Source organism: Labeo rohita, chromosome 24, assembly GCF_022985175.1.
Source record: "Labeo rohita strain BAU-BD-2019 chromosome 24, IGBB_LRoh.1.0, whole genome shotgun sequence".
Taxonomy (NCBI): Eukaryota; Metazoa; Chordata; class Actinopteri; order Cypriniformes; family Cyprinidae; genus Labeo; species Labeo rohita.
The window spans coordinates 6,225,398-6,244,610 of NC_066892.1; the positions used below are offsets into that span (position 1 = coordinate 6,225,398).

Consider the following 19,213-nt stretch of genomic DNA (forward strand, 5'->3'; position numbering starts at 1 on the left):
AATGTTTTAAATTTAAATATAGAAACAAAAATTAATACATTTAATTATTTTTGGTAATTAAAATTTAGTACTATTTAAGTAGTAATTAGTATTATTTATTGTGTTTATTATTATTATTTAATTTACATTTAAATAAATTAAAAATGATTATAGTATTAGTGGTGGTGGGTCAATCTCAGAAAATAGAACCATGTGTGGGAAAAAATGTTAGATTTTTAATTTTTTTTAAATGTAAATGCTGAATGAAAAAAATCAATCAGTTGCATTTATTTCATGAAAAAAATAAATATGGCATTATTAGTGGTTGTGGGTCATTCTCAGAGAACAGGACCATTACAAACATGATTTTTAATTTAAATGTACTTTTTTGATAATTATAAATTAAATATGTACTTAATTTACTTAATTCAATACAATTTAATTTCATTTAATATATATTTAAATATAGAAACAAAAACTAATACATTTAATTATTTTTGGTAATTAATATTTAATTAATTAAGTATTAATTTAGTAGAATTAAGTAATAATTTAATAATAATAATAAAATTAATATTGCTTGTGGTGGGTCAATCTCAGAAAACAGGATCATTAAAACATGATTTTTAATTTAAATGTATTTTTTTTATAATTGTAAATTAAAAATGTACTTAATTTACTTAATTTAATAAAACTTAAAATCATTTAATGTATATTTAAATATAGAAACAAAAGCTAATACATTTAATTATTTTTGGTAATTAATATTTAGTTAATTAAGTAATAATTTAGTCGAATTAAGTAATAATTTAATTATAATAATAAAATTAATATTGCTTGTGGTGGGTCAATCTCAGATTGTGTGTGGAAAAGAAATGTAGATTTATTTATTTTTTATTTAATTACATTTTAAAAAAATGTAATTAAAAATATGCTATTATTATTGGTAGTGGGTCATTCTCAGAAAACAAGACCATGTGCAGAAAAAAACCCTGATGTTTAATTGAAATATAATTTTTAAAAATATAAATGTAAATTAAAAATGTACATTTTTAAAATTAAATTTCAAATAATTTTTAAATACGTTTAAATTTAAATATAGAAACAAAAAGTAATACATGTAATTACTTTGATAATTAATATTTAGTTAATACTATTTAAGTAATGTAAGTATTATTTATTGTGTTTGACTTTTTAAATCTCATTTAAATTTAAATAAATGAAAGATAATATTAGCAGGGTACAAAATACGAAATTCAATTATTAGTGGTAGTGGGTTTTATATAAATATAAATAAAAAAATCTATATATTAAAAAATGTAAATAATTTAAAATGAAAAAACTTAATACTATTAAGTAATAATTAGTATTATTTATTTAATGTTTTTAAATTATTTTAGTGATTAATTGTTAAATTATTCATAATTTTATGTTTATTTATTTATTTGTGTATGTTTATTTCATTTTAAAAATAAGATAAAAATGTTATTTATTTATTTTAATTTATTTTAATTTCTGTTTAAAATGTTCACTTTTTAATTTGACTTTTTAATTCTCATCTAAATTTAAATAAATTAAAAATAATTTTAGCAGGCTATTCATGGTGGTGGGTCAATCTCAGAAAACAGGATCATGTGTGGAATAGATATTTAGTTTTTTTTTTTAAAATAAATAAATAATTAATTTAAATACAAAGCGAAAAAAGTTTGTGTTTATTTCATTAAAAAAATAAAATAAAAATGCAATTATTAGTGGTAGTAGGTTTTAATATACACAACCGTTCAAAAGTTTGGGGTCAGTAAGACTTGTAATAGTCTTTAAAGAAGTCTCTTATGCTCATCAAGGCTGCATTTATTTGATTAAAAATATAGAAAAATAACAGAAATATTGCAAAATGTTTTTACAATATAAAATAATGTTTTTTATTTTAACATACTTTAAAATAGAATTTATTCCTGTGATGAAAAGCTGAATTTTTATCAGCTGTTACTCCAGTCTTAAGTGTCACATGATCCTTCAGAAATCATTCTAATATGCAGATTTATTATTAGAATGAGCAATGTTGGATAATATCAACAGTTGTGCTGCCAAATATTTTTTGGAACCTGCGATTTTTTTTTTTTTTTTTTCAGGATTCTTTCATGAATAACAAGTTTAAAAAGTACAGTGTTTATTCAAAATATAAATATTTTATAACAATGTAAATTATTTATTATTAACTTTTAATAAACTTTTAATTATTAACTTAATACATCCTTGGTGAATAAAAGTATTAATTTAAAAAAAAAAAAAAAAGAAACAATAAAAATGTACTGACCCCAAACTTTTGAACAGTAGTGTAAATATAAATAAAAAGTCTGTATTAAAAAAAGTAAATAATTTAAAATAAATGTTTAAATATAAATTCAGAAACAAAAAGTTATAAATGTCATAATTTTTTGATAATAATATTCAATACTATTAAGTAGTAATTAGTATTATTTATTTATTTATTTTTTTATTTTAGTGAATAATTTTCTATTTTCTATTTCAATTGTTAAATTATTCATAATTTTGTGTTTATTTATTTGTGTATGTTTATTTCATTTAAAAAATAAGATTAAAAAAAAATTTTATTTATTTATTTGAATTTATTTGAATTTCTTTTGAATTTCTTTTGAATTTTGAATTTCAAGTTTAAAATCTTGCAGAACTAGAACAAAAAAATTGCCCATTATCCCATTGTAAAAGTCATGGGGACATAAACGGGGCACGAATGACACTGTTTCATGAAAATGACCCTCACTGAGTTCTTTCCTGTCACACCGAATCCATCTTTTTCGTGTCACTCTCCCCAGATCTCCCTGTTTGTGGACTTTCCCGGAAATATCACTGCAGTGTGTCAGAAACACAAGCCAGGCAATTAAGTCCTGTCATTGACAACATTTCTTCAGTGTCCTTTTGATAAGAACGCTCGCGGGCAATCAGAAGTTCCATCACCGCAGACAGTCGTTCCCCCCCATCCATCCATCCCAACCTCCTAAATCAATCCCCCTCCGTCCCTGACATCAATCCCCCAGTGACGGACAGCGTCATTTGCTTCCATGTCGAGTTGGGAGAGCTGTAGAGAAAACAGAACGAAGCGAGGACTTCCAAGCCAAATATGAGTGCATAACCATTTTGGTTTGTTGCCAGGATGTTGCTATGCAGTTGCTAGGTGGTTGCTTATTGGCTAAATGCAGAAGCACTCGCTTCACAGTCTCTGTGATGTTCTAGTCTCCAAAATATGGCTCAGGTCCCTTCTTCAGTGTAAGTCTATGGGATTTTTGTTGCCCACTTTGTTGCTCACGAGGTGAAAATCGTGAGGAAAGCAGCAGCACGAACTGTTCGAACGATTCACAATAGCAATTATATCTAGCACAGCCATAGTTTACTAACTTTGCTGCTTGATTTGGCAAACTCTATAAAGTTGTTTAGCACTGTTTTGATCCATTTTTCAGCCTCAATTAGATTTCTGAGCTTGAATTACCCATTTTATAATGTTGAAACTGATGTTGTTTATGCCGGGGATGCTGTGAGCTTGTGTTGACGATATTGTTCGCAGCACTTTATGAAATAGGTTGCGACAGGGATGTATGTAATACACTGGCATCTTGCTGAGTGGCTGTCAGCAGTGAAGGAAAGCGACGGTGGCAATGTTCTCTGGCGCAGACAGCTCTCCACTTTTCTATTGCATTTCCACAGCTCGCTATTCATTGCAGTGGAATTGTGAAACAAAATGCAATGTGTAGATGCTTTTGATGAAGACTTATATTAACGGATATTAGAGACTCTTTCTTAAAACTTCTTCAAATGATATGATTATAATATATTTCAGTAATAAAATAAAATAAATGTTGGTATTGGTGGTGGTGGGACAATTTGAGAAGTCAGGACCATGTTTGAAAAAGAAAATATTTATTTATTTATCTGTTTATGACTAATTATCCAACATTTTATTATAATATTTAAATATTATAATCATTGGATACTTCATATTTCATTTATTAAAGCCACCTCGTTAAATATTTAATAATTTATTAGCATAATCAAGTTATTATTAAAGAACTAAATATTTTCTTTTTATTTTCTTTCTTTCTTTCTTCATTTAGTTTTTTATTATTCATTCAGTTAGTGAGTTAGTTGGTTTCTTATTCTGTATTTAGTAATATATTTCAATATATTATAATTATTATTAAAATGTTTATTATTATTATTGCTATTAATATTATTTTTTTTCAAAACTGCTATTCCCCATTCAACAATAAATAAGCACACTTTATTTATTTATTTATTTATTTATTTATTTATTTATTTGGTTATTTATTAAATTAGTTAGTATAAATACAATTATTTATTATTAAAGTTATTATTTTATTGTTATTTTATTTTATTTTATTTTATTTTAAACTGCTGTTCTTCTTTCAACAAAAATGCATTTATTTATTTATTTGGTTATTTATTATTTATTCATTTGTGAATTAATTAGTTACTTATTTAGTTTTATTTAGTTATTTATTCAATATATTATAATTATTCTTAATATATTCATATCTTATTATTATTAAAATGTTTATTATTATTATTATTATTTACTTTTAAAACTGCTGTACTTTATTCAGCAGAAATGCAGTTATTTTTTTATTTGGTTATTTATTATTTATTTAATTAGGTAGTGAGTTAGTTGCTTATTTAATTGTATTGAATTATTCAATCAGTATATTATAACTATTCTTAGTATTTTCATTAAAATATTCTTCATATAGTTGTTATTAAAATATTTATTTTATTTTATTTTATTTTATTTTTATTTTATTTTATTTTATTTTATTTTATTTTATTTTAAACTGCTGTTCTCCATTCAACAAAAATGCACTTATTTATTTATTTGGTTATTTATTATTTATTCATTTAGTTAGTGAATTAATTAGTTACTTATTTAGTTGTATTTAGTTATTTATTCAGTATATTATAATTATTCTTAATATTTTATTAATGCATTATTATTATTATTATTATTATTAAAATGTTTGTTGTTGTTGTTATTATTATTATTATTATTATTATTTACTTATTTTTACAACTGTTGTACTTTATTCAGCAGAAATGCAGTTATTTGTTTATTTGGTTATTTATTATTTATTTAATTAGTTAGTGAGTTAGTTGCTTATGTAGTTGTATTTAGTTATTTAATCAGTATATTATAATTATTCTTAGTATTTTTATTAAAATATTCTTAATATAGTTGTTATTAAAATATTTTATTTTATTTTATTATTTATTTGGTTATTTATTATTTATTCATTTAGTCAGTGAATTAATTATTTATGTATTTTTAATATAGGTGTTATTAAAATATTTATTGTTATTATTATCATTATTGTTATTATTATTGTTGTTGTTGTTTATTAATATTATCAAAACTGCTGTTCTCCATTCAACAAATATGCAGTTATTTATTTATTTGCTTATTTATTATTCATTCATTAAAATTATTCTTACTATTTTATATTTATGAAAATTATATATTCATGATATATTAATTTTATTCATATATTCCTAATATTGTTATTATTAAAATGTTTATTATTATTATTATTAATAATTTTCAAAACTGCTGTTCTCCATTCAACAAAAATGTATGATGATCATGAGCTGTGTTTAATAAAACATGACATATATGTGTACATATACATATCAGAAAGATTTATTGTTGTTATTATTATTATTACTTTTAAATGAATAGTCCATTCAAAACTGCAAACCAGCTCTCTGTCTCAGTACATCCCATAGATTCTTTATAAAAGCAGTAAAATATCATATTGAAATGTTTGAGCATAACCTAATTAATATTCACGAGCTTTGTCTTGCTTGTGTTGTGTCAAGACAGCACGTATCATTCACACAGTGATGCCTGAATTTCCAAACACGCACGTCTCACTCTCTACCCAGCGGCATTATGGGTATTCCTGGCAGAACGTGATCGTGACTCAAAAGCCAGGAAGTTTGAGAAAGCACCCGGGGTGTTTGGGTAACAGTCACATGGTTTTAACCCCGTGGCTGTGCTCGCTGTGCATTTGGTGTGTTGGACTATCACACGAGGTGTAGGAGTGTCTCTCCTGTCTGCTCTGCGTGTGATTGAGGGGCTTTTCAGGCTGATTGCCGCCTCAGTGCTCTAGTGTTGCACGGCAGGGTCTCGGCAGAGCCACACACACGTTCACTGAGTTGGAAATCGCACAGGATGTCAATTGGAGGGGATTCTGAGACTCTTAATGAGCTCACGGAGCGTGGAGTTTTTTAAACTTAAATCCTTGTCTTTTGTGGTTCATGAGCTGCCTGCGCTCAGATCCAGACGTGCTGTTACTCTACTGTACCGTAAAGGGCTCCAGCAGTGTGCAGTTTATATAGCAACACACACACCCCTATCTTTTTTGAGGGGGCAGCAGTGCCAGTTTTGGCTCACCTGGTGCTCTTGGCGAGATAAGGGGAACAAAATTACTTTTTAAGAGTGCTTTTCTGGAAGAAAGTGTTTTTTGGGCAGAATTCAAGGGAGCTTGTGTTCAAATCCAGACCAAATTATATTAAAAGGTGCTTCATTTTTAATACAATAAAAATAAATAAATAAATAAATAAACAAAAATGGTTTGTTTTTATAATAGTAATAATAATGTTTTAAATTTGATTCCATAAAACAAAACTATTATTTGTTGCTTTTATCCAGACATGAACCACCTGTGCTGACTCAGAGAATTAGTTTGTTTATTTATTTAAAGAATTATTGTTATTGTTATTATTACTATTATTGCTGTTTTTGTTGTTGTTTGGTTGTTTTTGGTTTAAATTTGATTCCATTAAAAACCTTTGTAAAATTGGAAAAACTTTAAAAACTATTTAAAAATGGTTATTTATTGATTTTATAAAAAAAAAAAAATACAACAATGAACCACCTGCACTGACTCCCAAATTAATTAATTAATTAATTAATTAATTAATTAATTTATTTATTTATTTAAATTAAAAAAATATATATATTATTATTATTATTATTATTGCTGTTTTTGTTTTTAAAATTGGATTCCATAAAGCAATATTTTATTTAAAAATTGTTCATTTAAAAAAAAACAATCTGATTCCAAGAATTTATTTATTTATTTATTTAAAAAATATTATTATTATTATTATTATTATTATTATTGCTGTTTTTGTTGTTGTTTTATTGTTTTTGGTATAAATTTTATTCCATTAAAAAAAAACTTTTATTCAAAAAGTATTTATTGATTTTATAAACAATCCAACAATGAACCACCTGCACTGACTCCAAGATTTATTTATTTACAAACTATTGTTGTTGATAATAGTACTATTATTTTATATATATAATAATACTGTAATTCTAAATATTGTAAGTAAATAAGTATTAATTATTTAAAATATTTAAAACAACAAAAAAATCCAACCATCTGCAATTATTATTAAAATAAGTATTTATTTATTTACAAATTAAGAGTATTATTTTACATATTGTAATAATTAAAAGTATTACTTACTTACCACACATAAAATATTTTATTTTATTATTTTAAATTGTAATACAAAAAAGTAATTTAATAACAAACAACAAAAAATCCAACCTCACACCATCTGCAAAGACCTGCTGTGTATTATTAAAATTTGATTTATTTATTTATTGACAAACTATTATTATTAATATATCATTATTTTACATATTGTAAATAAATGTACTAATTAAAATATTTAAAATATTATTTTTAATTGGAATACAAAAAAAAAGTAATTTAATAACCTATATAACTTCACAACATTCGCAAAGATTAGGTTTTTTTATTTATTTTTTATTTAAAATATAATTTTAAATTGAAATACAAAAAAAAAAAAAAAATAACCTCACCATCTGCAAAGACTATTTATTATAAACAGTGTTTTTTACTTATTTGTTTGTTTGTTTGTTTGTTTACAAATGATTATTGTTATTTTACATATTGTAAATAAACAAATGTACTAATTATTTAAAATATTTAAAATGTTGTTATTTTAATTTTGAGTACAAAAAAATTATTTAATATACAAATAATAATAATAATAATAATAATAATAATGCAAAAAGCCAACCTCACACCATCTGCAAAGACTTTATTTATTATTAAAAATGTTTTTTTTTAATTTTTATTTATTAACACATGACCATCATGATTTTTTTCTGTTTGAAAAAGAGCATCTTTAACAAAATGTTGTGATGTATTTTTCAGCATGTGCTGCGTGAAGCTTAAAACATTCAAGAGTGTTTTAATATATAATGTAAAAAGTTGATTTATTCATCTAATACCTGAAACCAACAGCATCTTGATGGTAAAATCCAGGATTTTATTTCCATGCACTAAATATGTTGAATTTAACCAGCACAGCACGGCGCAGATGGTGACCGGCTCCTCTGGATTGCATGTGGTTAGTGAATAAGGTAGTAAATAAGGGGTTTAGTGAATTCACCCTTTAGCCTCCATTCGTTTTGTGCAGATGTGTGATCAGATCCGCCACGAAACGAGAATAACGTGCGGACAATTGAGAATCCCGCAACCAGCTGCCGTAAAACACGGGCCAGCGAGAGATCAGCTGACAGATGCTGGACGATCTTCTACAAACGCGCCGCACAAGAGATTTATTTGATAAGAGGGGCAATTTAACACATCTTTGCTGATTTGCGAATGTTCTCGCCTCCCTGTCCAGTATCATCAATACGGGTGCCAGTGCAGAGCCTCTAAATAACAGGCTGCTGATTTGCCGACCGGAGGACGAGGAGGGAGGGAGAGGAGGCCTCTGTCCTTCTGTAAGATGGAGGTGGTGTAAAAGCGCTAACCTCACGGCACTGTAATTGGGCCTGGACATCAGTCACAGGAATGTTCTTAAGGGGACAGGCGCTACAGAGGTTGTATGTTTGCTATTGTTTATTACAGCGCTTGTTCTCTGTCAAACTGCTTTTTCGGATTTGGACACAGTTTATCGTCCGTGAAACCCCCAGGAGCGCTGTACCCAAAAGAGAATGGTGTTGCTCAAGGGTTTCACAGCACAGGAGACCTCGAGAAATAGTTCAGGCGAAAATCATTTCCTTGCCCTCGTGTCCTTCCGAACCTGTATGACTCTGTCCTTCATGGAGCAGCAAAGTAAATATATAGCTTAGTTCTCCACACAATGAAAAAAAGTGATGGGAACTCATCAAGCTTTAAAAAAAGCACCATGAAAGTGCCATAAAAGTGTCCCGACTGAGTTGTGTCCTATATTCCAAGTTTTCTGAAGTTGTGCAGTAGCTTTGAGTGAGGAAAAGCTGGAAATTTTAATCGCTATTTTCTGAAAATCATACCGTCATCTGTAGCTCATCAAATCTCATTTGATCTCACCTGCACTGACTCCAAGAAAGATTTATTTATTTGTTTATTTATAGAAAATGTACGTTGTTGTTTTTTTTGTTTTGTTTTTGTTGTTCCATAAAACTACATTTTATTAAAAAATTATTTATTGATTTTATTTTATTTATTTACAAAGTATTATTATTATTATTATTATTATTATCATTATTATTATTATTTTAAATATTGTAAATTTACAAATGTAATAAGTTTAAATTACTTAAAGCATTGTTATTTTGAAATTGGAATATAAAAAAAAAGAGTATTTTAATAACCAAAAAATAAATAAATAAAAAATGCTGACACTACCTGGAAATACTTATTTATTATTATAAATAAAAAATAATAGTGTTATAAAATGTTATTTATTTATTTATTCATAAATAAGAATTCTTATTCTTATTCTTATTATTATTATTGCTGTTGTTTGTTTGTTTTGTTTTAAATTTGATTCCATAAAACAAAAAAATGTATTTAAAAATGATTATTTATTGATTTTATAAAAAAATCCTACCATTGACCACCTGCACTGAATATTTATTTACAAACTATTATTATTATTATTATTATTGTTGTTGTTGTTGTTGTTTTGATGTTTTAAATATTGTAAATAAACCAATTTAATATTAGTTTTAATTATTTGCATTGCATTGTTATTTTAAAATTGGAATGTAAAAAAAGTTATTTAATAACCCCCCCCCAAAAATGCTGACACCACCCAGAAATAATTATTATCAATAAAAAATAATAATGTTATAAAATTTTATTTATTTATTTATTAATAAATAAGAATTATTATTATTGCTGTTTTTTTTTTGTTTGTTTGTTTTGTTTTGTTTTGTTTTAAATTTGATTCCATAAAACTAAATTGTATTTAAAAATTATTTATTGATTTTATTTAAAAAAAAATCCTACCATGGACCACCTGCACTGAATATTTATTTATTTACAAACTATTATTATTGTTGTTGTTGTTGTTGTTTTGATGTTTTAAATATTGTAAATAAACCAATTTAATAATAGCTTAAATTATTTAAAACATTGTTATTTTAAAATTGGATTATAAAAAAAAAAGTAATTTAATTTAAAATAAAAAACTCACACCACCTGGAAAGACTTTATCATTAAAAATAAAAAAATTATAAAATGTTAATAATAATGTTATAAAATGTTATAGCCTGTTATATTTACTTATTTATTTAAAGAAAAATGTGCATTATTATTATTATTATTATTAAAACAATTCAATCACACATTGACATTTACAACTTGTAAGGGTTAGTTTGGGGTTGGTTAGACTTTATGTATTTATTTATTTATTTAAAATAAAATACTATATTATATTTAAAAGGGATATATTAAAACTAATCATTTTTATACAGCTATACATTTCAAATAATTGTCTTTTTTGCTGTTCTTCTTTTTAAATTGCTCTTCTTTTCAATCCATCAAGGAATCCTGAAAAAAAACCAAAAACATTCAACAGCACAACTGTTTTCAATGTTGATAACAATAAGAAATGTATCTTGAGCTGCAAATCAGTATATTAGAATTAAATAAATGAAAACATCAATGAAATAAATTACATTTTAAAATATATTCAAATAGAAAACAGTTATTTCAAATAGTAAAAATATTTCAGTTTTTACAAAAACATTTAAAAATCTTACAATCCCCAAACTTTTGAACAGTAGCGAAATTCAGACTTTTGACTGCAGACTTTGGTGTCTACAAACCTTTGAGACATGCTCTGAAACTCACATGTGAGATGACTGAGGTCTTTTTTTCAGAATAAATATTAGAAGTGAGATGAAATTGTTGTTTTGGTGACCAAAACCCACATGGGGTCACGATTCATAACCCTAAGGTTGAGACCCTGAAGTTGAGTTATGCTGTACAGTGTATATACCTTCTATGGGCAGAAGTGAAAGAAATGAAGTTGAAGCGAGCGCTAGAAAAAGATGAATGTACTGCATAGACTATGCGGGTCTGTTCACCGAAATGATCCCTGTCTTGAAGACTTCTTTTTGCTGTTTTTATAGCATGATACTGTGGCCACACTGTGGCTTGGGAAATTACAAGAGGGCATATTTCACTATTCCAATTTCTGTCTCCATGAATGACTGCACACACGAGAGCGCGAGTGTGTCTGCGAGCGTGTCGGCGCGTGTTTGAATGTGTGAGCCTTCAGCCAGCAGCGTTCCCAGAATGCAGGTAACCTTGGCAACTAATCCTATTTACAGAGTATTGGATCCATTATTCAAGCATTTGGTCCCCAAGATAAATAAATCTAATCTTCATTTCTCAGTGACATTAGAGAGCTTTAAATTCTAACAGCCGTTTGAAGACGGCGACACAAAATACTAGTGTCGGTTGGTGATCAGATACAACCTTGATGTGACACGATTTTTCTGAGTTTTCCTGTCTCACAATGAACATAAAAGCAAATCAACAGTGTATGTTGAACTTGATTTCTGGGTTACTACGTTCAATATTTCCTTTAATATCAGTTATGCATTAAAATGGTTATCAGGAATTTTTAAGCATTGCTGTGATTTTAGGCAGCTGAAATGCAATCAGCAGTGAAAGAGAACTCATTTAGCTTATTTTACAGTTATTTTTGCTGCTTTATAGGCCTTAAACGGTTACAGACTTACAGTTGTATGTGTCAAAATGCCCGACTTTGCAAGTATCCTCATAAGCACAGTAATTTAGGTCTTAAAGGAGAACTCCACTTCCAGAGCAAGAGTTTACAATTAATTTACTCACCCCCTTGTCGTCCAAGATGTTCATGTCTTTCTGTCTTCAGTCATAAAGAATTTATGGTTTTTGAGGAAAACATTTCAGGATTTTTCTGCATATAATGGACTTTACTGGTGCCCCGATTTTGAACTTCTAAAATGTAGTTTGGATGCAGCTTTAAAAGGCTCTAAACGATCCCAGCCGAGTAAGAAGGGTCTTATCTAGCAAAACGATCGGTCATTGTTTTCGAAAAATAAAAATTTCTATACTTTTTAAGCACGAAAGCTCGTGTAGCACAGGCTCTGGGATGTACGTCCACGGGTCGTTCATTTTGAACAAGTCTTTAATGTGACTCGGGAAGAACGAGTTGTCTCGGGGAGTGATTGCGCATGCGCAACATCCTATTAGGTTCTGTACTGGAATTAGTTCACCTGTTTCGAGTCTTTGGGTTTTTCAAATCGTTCGTTCATCTTATGGGGCTGTCACGTGATGCTGGTTTTGCTAAAATGAACGAAATGATTTGAAAAAAGATTTGTTCTTTTTGCTGAACGAGACTCAAAGGTCCGAGTCGGTAAAATGATCTGAACTTCCCATCACTACTACGAATCACGTCTTCGAATCACCACAAATTTATCGCCTGTGTACTCCTGCTCAAAAAGGTAGAGTATGTTGAAAAACTCCATGTTATTTTCTCCTACAACTTCAAAATCGTCCGACATCGTTGCACCTTTTTGTTTGCAAACAGCGTTTGACTTACTTGCACTTTCTTAGTCTTTGCGTGTTCACTTTGTAAACACTGGGTCTGTGGTTCCGCCTACATTCCACGTGACCTTTTGACTTGATTCAGTAGTACGTGAATGCGCATCCCAGAGCCTGTGCTACACAAGCCTTTGTGCTTAAAAAGTATACAAATTTTTATTTTCTGAAAAAGATAGTTTCGCTAGATAAGACCCTTCTTCCCTGGCTGGGATCGTTTAGAGCCCTTGGAAGCTGCATTTAAACTACATTTTGAAAGTTCAAAATCGGGGCACCAATGAAGTCCATTATATGGAGAAAAATCTTGCAATGCTTTCCTTAAAAAACGTAGTTTCTTCACGACTGAAGACAGAAAGATCATAAACGTCTTGGATGACAAGGGGATGAGTAAATTATTTGTGAATTGTTGTTCTGGAAGTGGAGTTCTCCTTTTATCGACAGGAAAAAAAAACAAAACACATGTAACAGTATATTGGATTCGGCAGCTCTTAAAGTGACAGCAGTCAGATATTCCTGCTGTCTGTCATTCATGTTAATCAAATCACTGCTCTTGATTAAATCAGTTTTATAACTTTAATAAGAATAAATATATATTTAATTCACTAATTCACAAAAAAAAATCTGCAACCTAATCTCATGGCAATTTGTTCATATTTTACAAAGTGGCTAATTCATACAAATTCATGTGAATTTGTATGATTTTTGCTAAATCATACAAATTTTACAAGTTTCCCAATTTGTATGAATTCCTACGAATGACCTACCCATACTGGGGTCTAGACAAATACAAATGAAGTTGTACCAATTTGTACATATTTGCCACGTACGAATTGAGATGTAAACTTGCAATTGCAAGTTATGAAGTCAGAAAGAATTACATGATAGAAACTCACAATTTCAAGTTACAAAGTCAGAATTGAATTTGAGTTTACATCATGCAATTCTAAGAAAAAAGTCTAAATTGCAAATTTATATCATGAAATTTGAGATGTGAACTCGCAATTGTGAGAAAAAAGTCAGAATTGTGAGATATAAAAGTTGCAGAGACCTTTTTATTTTTTTATTTAGTGGCAAACACCGTTCCTTGCATAATGTTCATTTCTGTATGTTTTTGCCAACAATAAATCAGATTTCCGAAAGCTACGGTTATGCCCCCCACCAATAACATTATGGCGTCCATAAATAGTACTACTAGTGACAAACAGTAAATTGACCTGCAGACCTCCAGCGATTACAATCACTGTCAGTGTGAACAACCTGGTGAAACTCAACACTCCTGCTGCTCAACAAACACCAAGTATATATTCAGGCGACTCGACGTGTCGTATTCGGTCAGCGCGTTTTATTCAGACACACTGTCTCGCTAGTGTCTCCGCGGAGCTGCGTGTTCATTCTTGCTGTCTTGTGAGAGTAGGTCGTTGACAGCGTGAGAGACAGAACATAATGCATCTCTGTCTCAGACAATAGCAGTCACTGTCTTTGAATGTGTGTGTCTGTGTGTGTGTGTGCGGGAAGGGGAGTTGGATGACACCCAATGGGAGGATCTCGCTGCTGTTCTCTGATGTGAAGACTGACTGACTGTGTGTTCACTGAGTAATACGAAGACTGCATAAACCTGAGGCCTTCATTTACTCTCTCTCAGACGCTCGCTGCTCGCTTTCTCGCCTTCACACCAGTGCGCTTTCCGAGATTGCTCATATTCTCGCACATTTATAGACACAAACACAAATAAACACATGCATCTCTCACGTACACACACCGCCACTCGCTCATATTCTCACATGTTGAGTATGCTGGGCTGCCTGGATGTTGAAAAAGCCAGTGCTGTCGCTGACACAATCTTTTCAGAGAATCAGTAGGAATAAGTCTGTAGGCTACATACTGTACCGTAAAACAGCAGTTTAATTATTGTTATCGCACCAATAGCTGTTCTTTTATCATGATAAGGAAACAATACAGCGTCTTATCCTGAAATCTTTATGATGGTAAAATATGAAGGTTGAGTCAGGGACGTAGAACGCACTGCAAGTGCTTTTAAAGAGTTTGTTGAAAGTTTTTTCTACTTTTTGGTGAATAAATTTAATATTTCACATGAGTAGTTCACCTAAAAATACAAATTTGCTGGAAATGTACTCACCCTTAAGCTATCTAAGATGTAGATGAGTTTGTTTCTTCATGGGAACAGATTTGGTGAAATTTAGCATCACTTGCTCACCAATGGATGTGAATGGGTGCCGTCAGAGTGTCCAAACAGCTGATAGAAACATCACAAGTAATCCACATCACTCAAGCCTATCAAATAATATCTTGTGAAGCAAAAAGCTGTGTTTCTAAGAAACAAATCAATCCTTAAGACGTTTTTAACTTTAAATCATCACTTCTGGTCAAAATACGAGTCAATAATCCATAATAACGCTTCCTCCAGGAAAAAAGCCCATCTTCTGTTGTCCTCTCACATCAAAATCCACCAACATATTTGTTTTTAAACTGTTTTTGTTCATAGATGATGCTTGATCTGTGCATATTTTGACGAAATTACTTTTCCATTGGAGAAAGCAATTTTATGGCTAGTGGTCTCATATTTTATTTGCGCTTTTGAACAGTTGAGGAATGTTTATTGCATTTTTTGCACCAAATCATGAACCGTTTCTGTCATCTAGATCTCCATTTTCCATCACACATGATCTCCACACATCATTGAGACAAGTGGGAGATCCTTAAAGGAACACTCCACTTTTGTTGAAAATAGGCTCATTTTCCAACTCCCCTAGAGTTAAACAGTTGAGTTTTACTGTTTATGAATCCATTCAGCCGGTCTCCGGGTCTGGCGGTAGCACTTTTAGCATAGCTTAGCATAGATCTCGCTCAAAAATGACCAAAGAGTTTCAATTTAAATTTTCAATTTAAAACCAGACTCTTCTGTAGTTACATCGTGTACAAAGAAGGACGAATATTATTACACCTGCTGCACCCATGGTACGGCAGCAAAGTTCCTTGATTATTACACCGGAATGAGAGTATAGTTCCTAGCCATATCAGCCTAGAAAATCACCACTTTTCATTTTCCGTCAGTCTTGGTACACGATGTAACTACAGAAGAGTCAAGTTTTAAATATCACCATCACATATAGTAATTTTTGAGCGAGATGATAAAGGTCTAATCAGATTCAATGACCTATGCTAAGCTATGCTAAAAGTGCTACCGCCAGACCCGGAGATCGGCTGAATGGATTTGAAAACGGTAAAACTCAACTGTTTAACTCTAGTGGAGTTGGACAATGAGCCTATTTTCAAAAAAGTGGAGTGTTCCTTTAACCTTCATTGGTTTTGTTGGTCTTAAACTTTCCTAAAAATAAACCAAAATTTGCGGTTGGTTTTTTAAAGTGAAACAGAGTTTACAAAAGTATAAAATGTTGAGCTGTACTTGATTTTGCTCTATAACCTGGATGTGATTGGAACATGAAAGTGGTTTCTAGTGTATATCAGAGATAGTTCGAGAGCAGCGGTTGAAAAATAAGAGCTGACAGCGTCCTTTTAAGGACACAAACTACAAAATCTTTGCAATAATGTGCACTGATGAATCATTCACAATAGAACCAGAAAGGTTTATTATGTATTATTAAATAGGTCTGACTTTGATTTCATGTTTACTCAAATCAGAGGGAAAGTTTACATACACCTTGCAGAATCATTCATTAATTTACCAAAATAAGAGGGATCATACAAAATGCATGTTATTTTTTTATTTAGTACTGACCTGAATAAGATATTTCACATAAAAGATGTTTACATATAGTCCACAAGAGAAAACAGTAGTTGAATTTATAAAAATGATGCCTGTTCAAAAGTTTACATACACTTGATTCTCAAAGAAGTCCACTTCCAGAACAAAAATGTATAGATAATGTACTCACCCTCTTGTCATTCAAGATGTTCATGTCTTTCTTTCTTCAGTCGTAAAGAAATTATGTTTTTTGAGGAAAACATTTCAGCATTTTTCTTCATATAATGGACTGATATGGTGCCCCGAGTTTGAACTTCCAAAATGCAGTTTAAATGCGGCTTCAAACGATCCCAAATCCGATTGTAAATGATCCCAGCCAAAAAACAGTTCAGGCAGAGTAAGACAAGACGAGTGTTTGACATTACAAAGTATATAAATTCTATTATTTGTATGAAAAAAATGCTGAAATGTTTTCCTCAATTTCTTTACAACTGAAGAAAGACAGACATGAACATCTTTGATGACGAGGGGGTTGGTGAATTATCTGTAAATCTTTGTTCTGGAAGTGGACTTCTCCTTTAATACTGTGTTGTTACCTGAATGATCCACAGGTTTTTTTTTTTTTTTTTTTTCCTTCAGGTCCCACAAATTCTTTGGCTTTTAAGCATTTTTGTGTATTTGAACCCTTTCCAACAATGACTGTATGTTTTTGAGATCCATCTTTCCACACTGAGGACAACTGAGGGACTCATATGCAACTATTACAGAAGGTTCAAACACACACTGATGCTCCAGAGGGAAACACAATGCATTAAGAGCCTGGGGGTGAAAACTTTTGAACAGGATGAAGATGTGAACATTTTTCTTATGTTGCCTAAATATCATATTTTCTTTTCATTTAGTACTGCCCTTCAGAAGCTACAGAAGATACTTACATGTTTCCCAGAAGACAAAATAAGTCAAATTTACCGTGATCTTCAAATTCCAAAAGTTTTCACCCCCGGCTCTTAATGCATGGTGTTTCCTTCTGAAGCATCAGTGAGCGTTTAAACCTTCTGTAATAGTTGCATATGAGTGAAAAGATGAATCTCAAATTCATGCACTCATTGTTGGAAAGGGTTCAAATACACAAAAAAATCTAAAAAAAACAAAGAATTTGTGAGACCTGAAGGATTTTTATGGCATCAACATTAAGGTCACAACACAGTATTAAGAATCAAGCGTATGTAAACTTTTGAACAGGGTCATTTTTATAAATTCAACTATGATTTTCCCTTGTGGACCATATAAATGTCTTTTATGTGAAATATCTTAACCAGGTCAGTACTAAATAAAAAATTTTGTATGATCCCTTTTATTTGGGTAAAATAATTAACATTTTGCAAATTCTGCAAGGTGTATGAAAACTTTTGACCTCAACTGTAAATCAATCATTTCACAATGACACAGCCTTTAAGTGCTACACACACACACACACACACACACACCAGTCACATGTGTGGTTGATCTCGGTCCCATCATGTCTCTGCTTTACAGGAGAAGAATGACCGGGAAGAGTCAGACCAGCAATGTCACTAACAAGAACGACCCGCGCTCCCTCAACTCACGGGTCTTTATCGGCAACCTTAACACGGCCATCGTGAAGAAGGCCGACATCGAGGTCATCTTCGCCAAGTACGGCAAGATCGTGGGCTGTTCGGTGCACAAGGGTTACGCTTTCGTCCAATACATGAGTGAAAGGAACGCACGGGCGGCCGTGGCAGGCGAGAACGCCAGGATTATCGCAGGACAGCCGCTGGGTGAGTTCCTTTCTGCTTTACTAGAGCTGTGCTCAACAAAACCGCTCTTTTTGCTCGGCACTGCCGGACTGACAGACGTTCACAGGGGCCCGCGTTGCCTGAGGCGGATCCAGAGTGTGTTTGATTTTGCTTTGTGATTCTTGGACATGCAAAGTGTTTTTCAGTGTTTTGACAGTCGGTGGGAAAAACGAGCGTTGTGCTACATGTCATTGTGCTGGCGTAAAAATGACATTGCCTTTATTTGGGCTTTTACTGTAAAGAAACTTGAGAACATGACAGTGGAACAAGAGATTTAAAGATGAAGTGTGAAATTTTTTTGATGCTAAAATATGTATGCACTCCAAGCTTAATGTGCAGAGACAGCTAGAAGTAAACCATTTCTAGCTTAATTTCCCTGGAAAGTGTAAATAAACAGTGTGGCCTTGTGTTTTCAACACAGAAAATCATATTTGGTTGGTTGGCTGTTTAGGTGGTTGGTTATTTATGTGCTTGTTTGTTTGTTGTGAAAGACTGAAATAAGTAAATACATTTATTTGATCTTGCTGATTTTAAAAGCTACATATTTACAAGAAATGTCAGTGGAACAACAAATTTTGTGTAATTTTAAAAAAAAGTGTGTAATTTTATTTGAGGCTTATTCTCTCCAATCTTTATGTGTTTGGTGAGATATTTATTTGTTTGTTTTATTATTTATTGTGAATGAATGAATGAATTTGATCTTACAGTTTTAAACACACCACCATTTTTTAATGTATTTATTTGTTTGGTTATAATTT

The 19,213-nt window shown here is 30.3% G+C and overlaps 2 protein-coding genes across 6 annotated transcripts in view; one reads left to right on the forward strand and one right to left on the reverse strand.

Moving 5' to 3' along the window:
* Positions 1-19,213, reverse strand: part of yme1l1a (YME1-like 1a) — a 416,634-nt gene that overhangs the window by 220,236 nt on the left and 177,185 nt on the right. The window lies entirely within an intron of this gene.
* LOC127155844 (RNA-binding Raly-like protein) overlaps positions 1-19,213 on the forward strand; it is a 176,098-nt gene that overhangs the window by 77,567 nt on the left and 79,318 nt on the right. For 4 of the 5 annotated variants that reach the window (XM_051098378.1, XM_051098375.1, XM_051098374.1 and 1 more), the window contains exon 2: positions 18,175-18,437. In XM_051098378.1, coding sequence (XP_050954335.1) covers positions 18,182-18,437 — 256 coding nt within the window. In that variant the 5' untranslated portion in view covers positions 18,175-18,181. Of the gene's footprint in view, positions 1-18,157; positions 18,438-19,213 lie in introns of those variants that run through there. The other variant, XM_051098373.1, reaches the window with a different exon arrangement.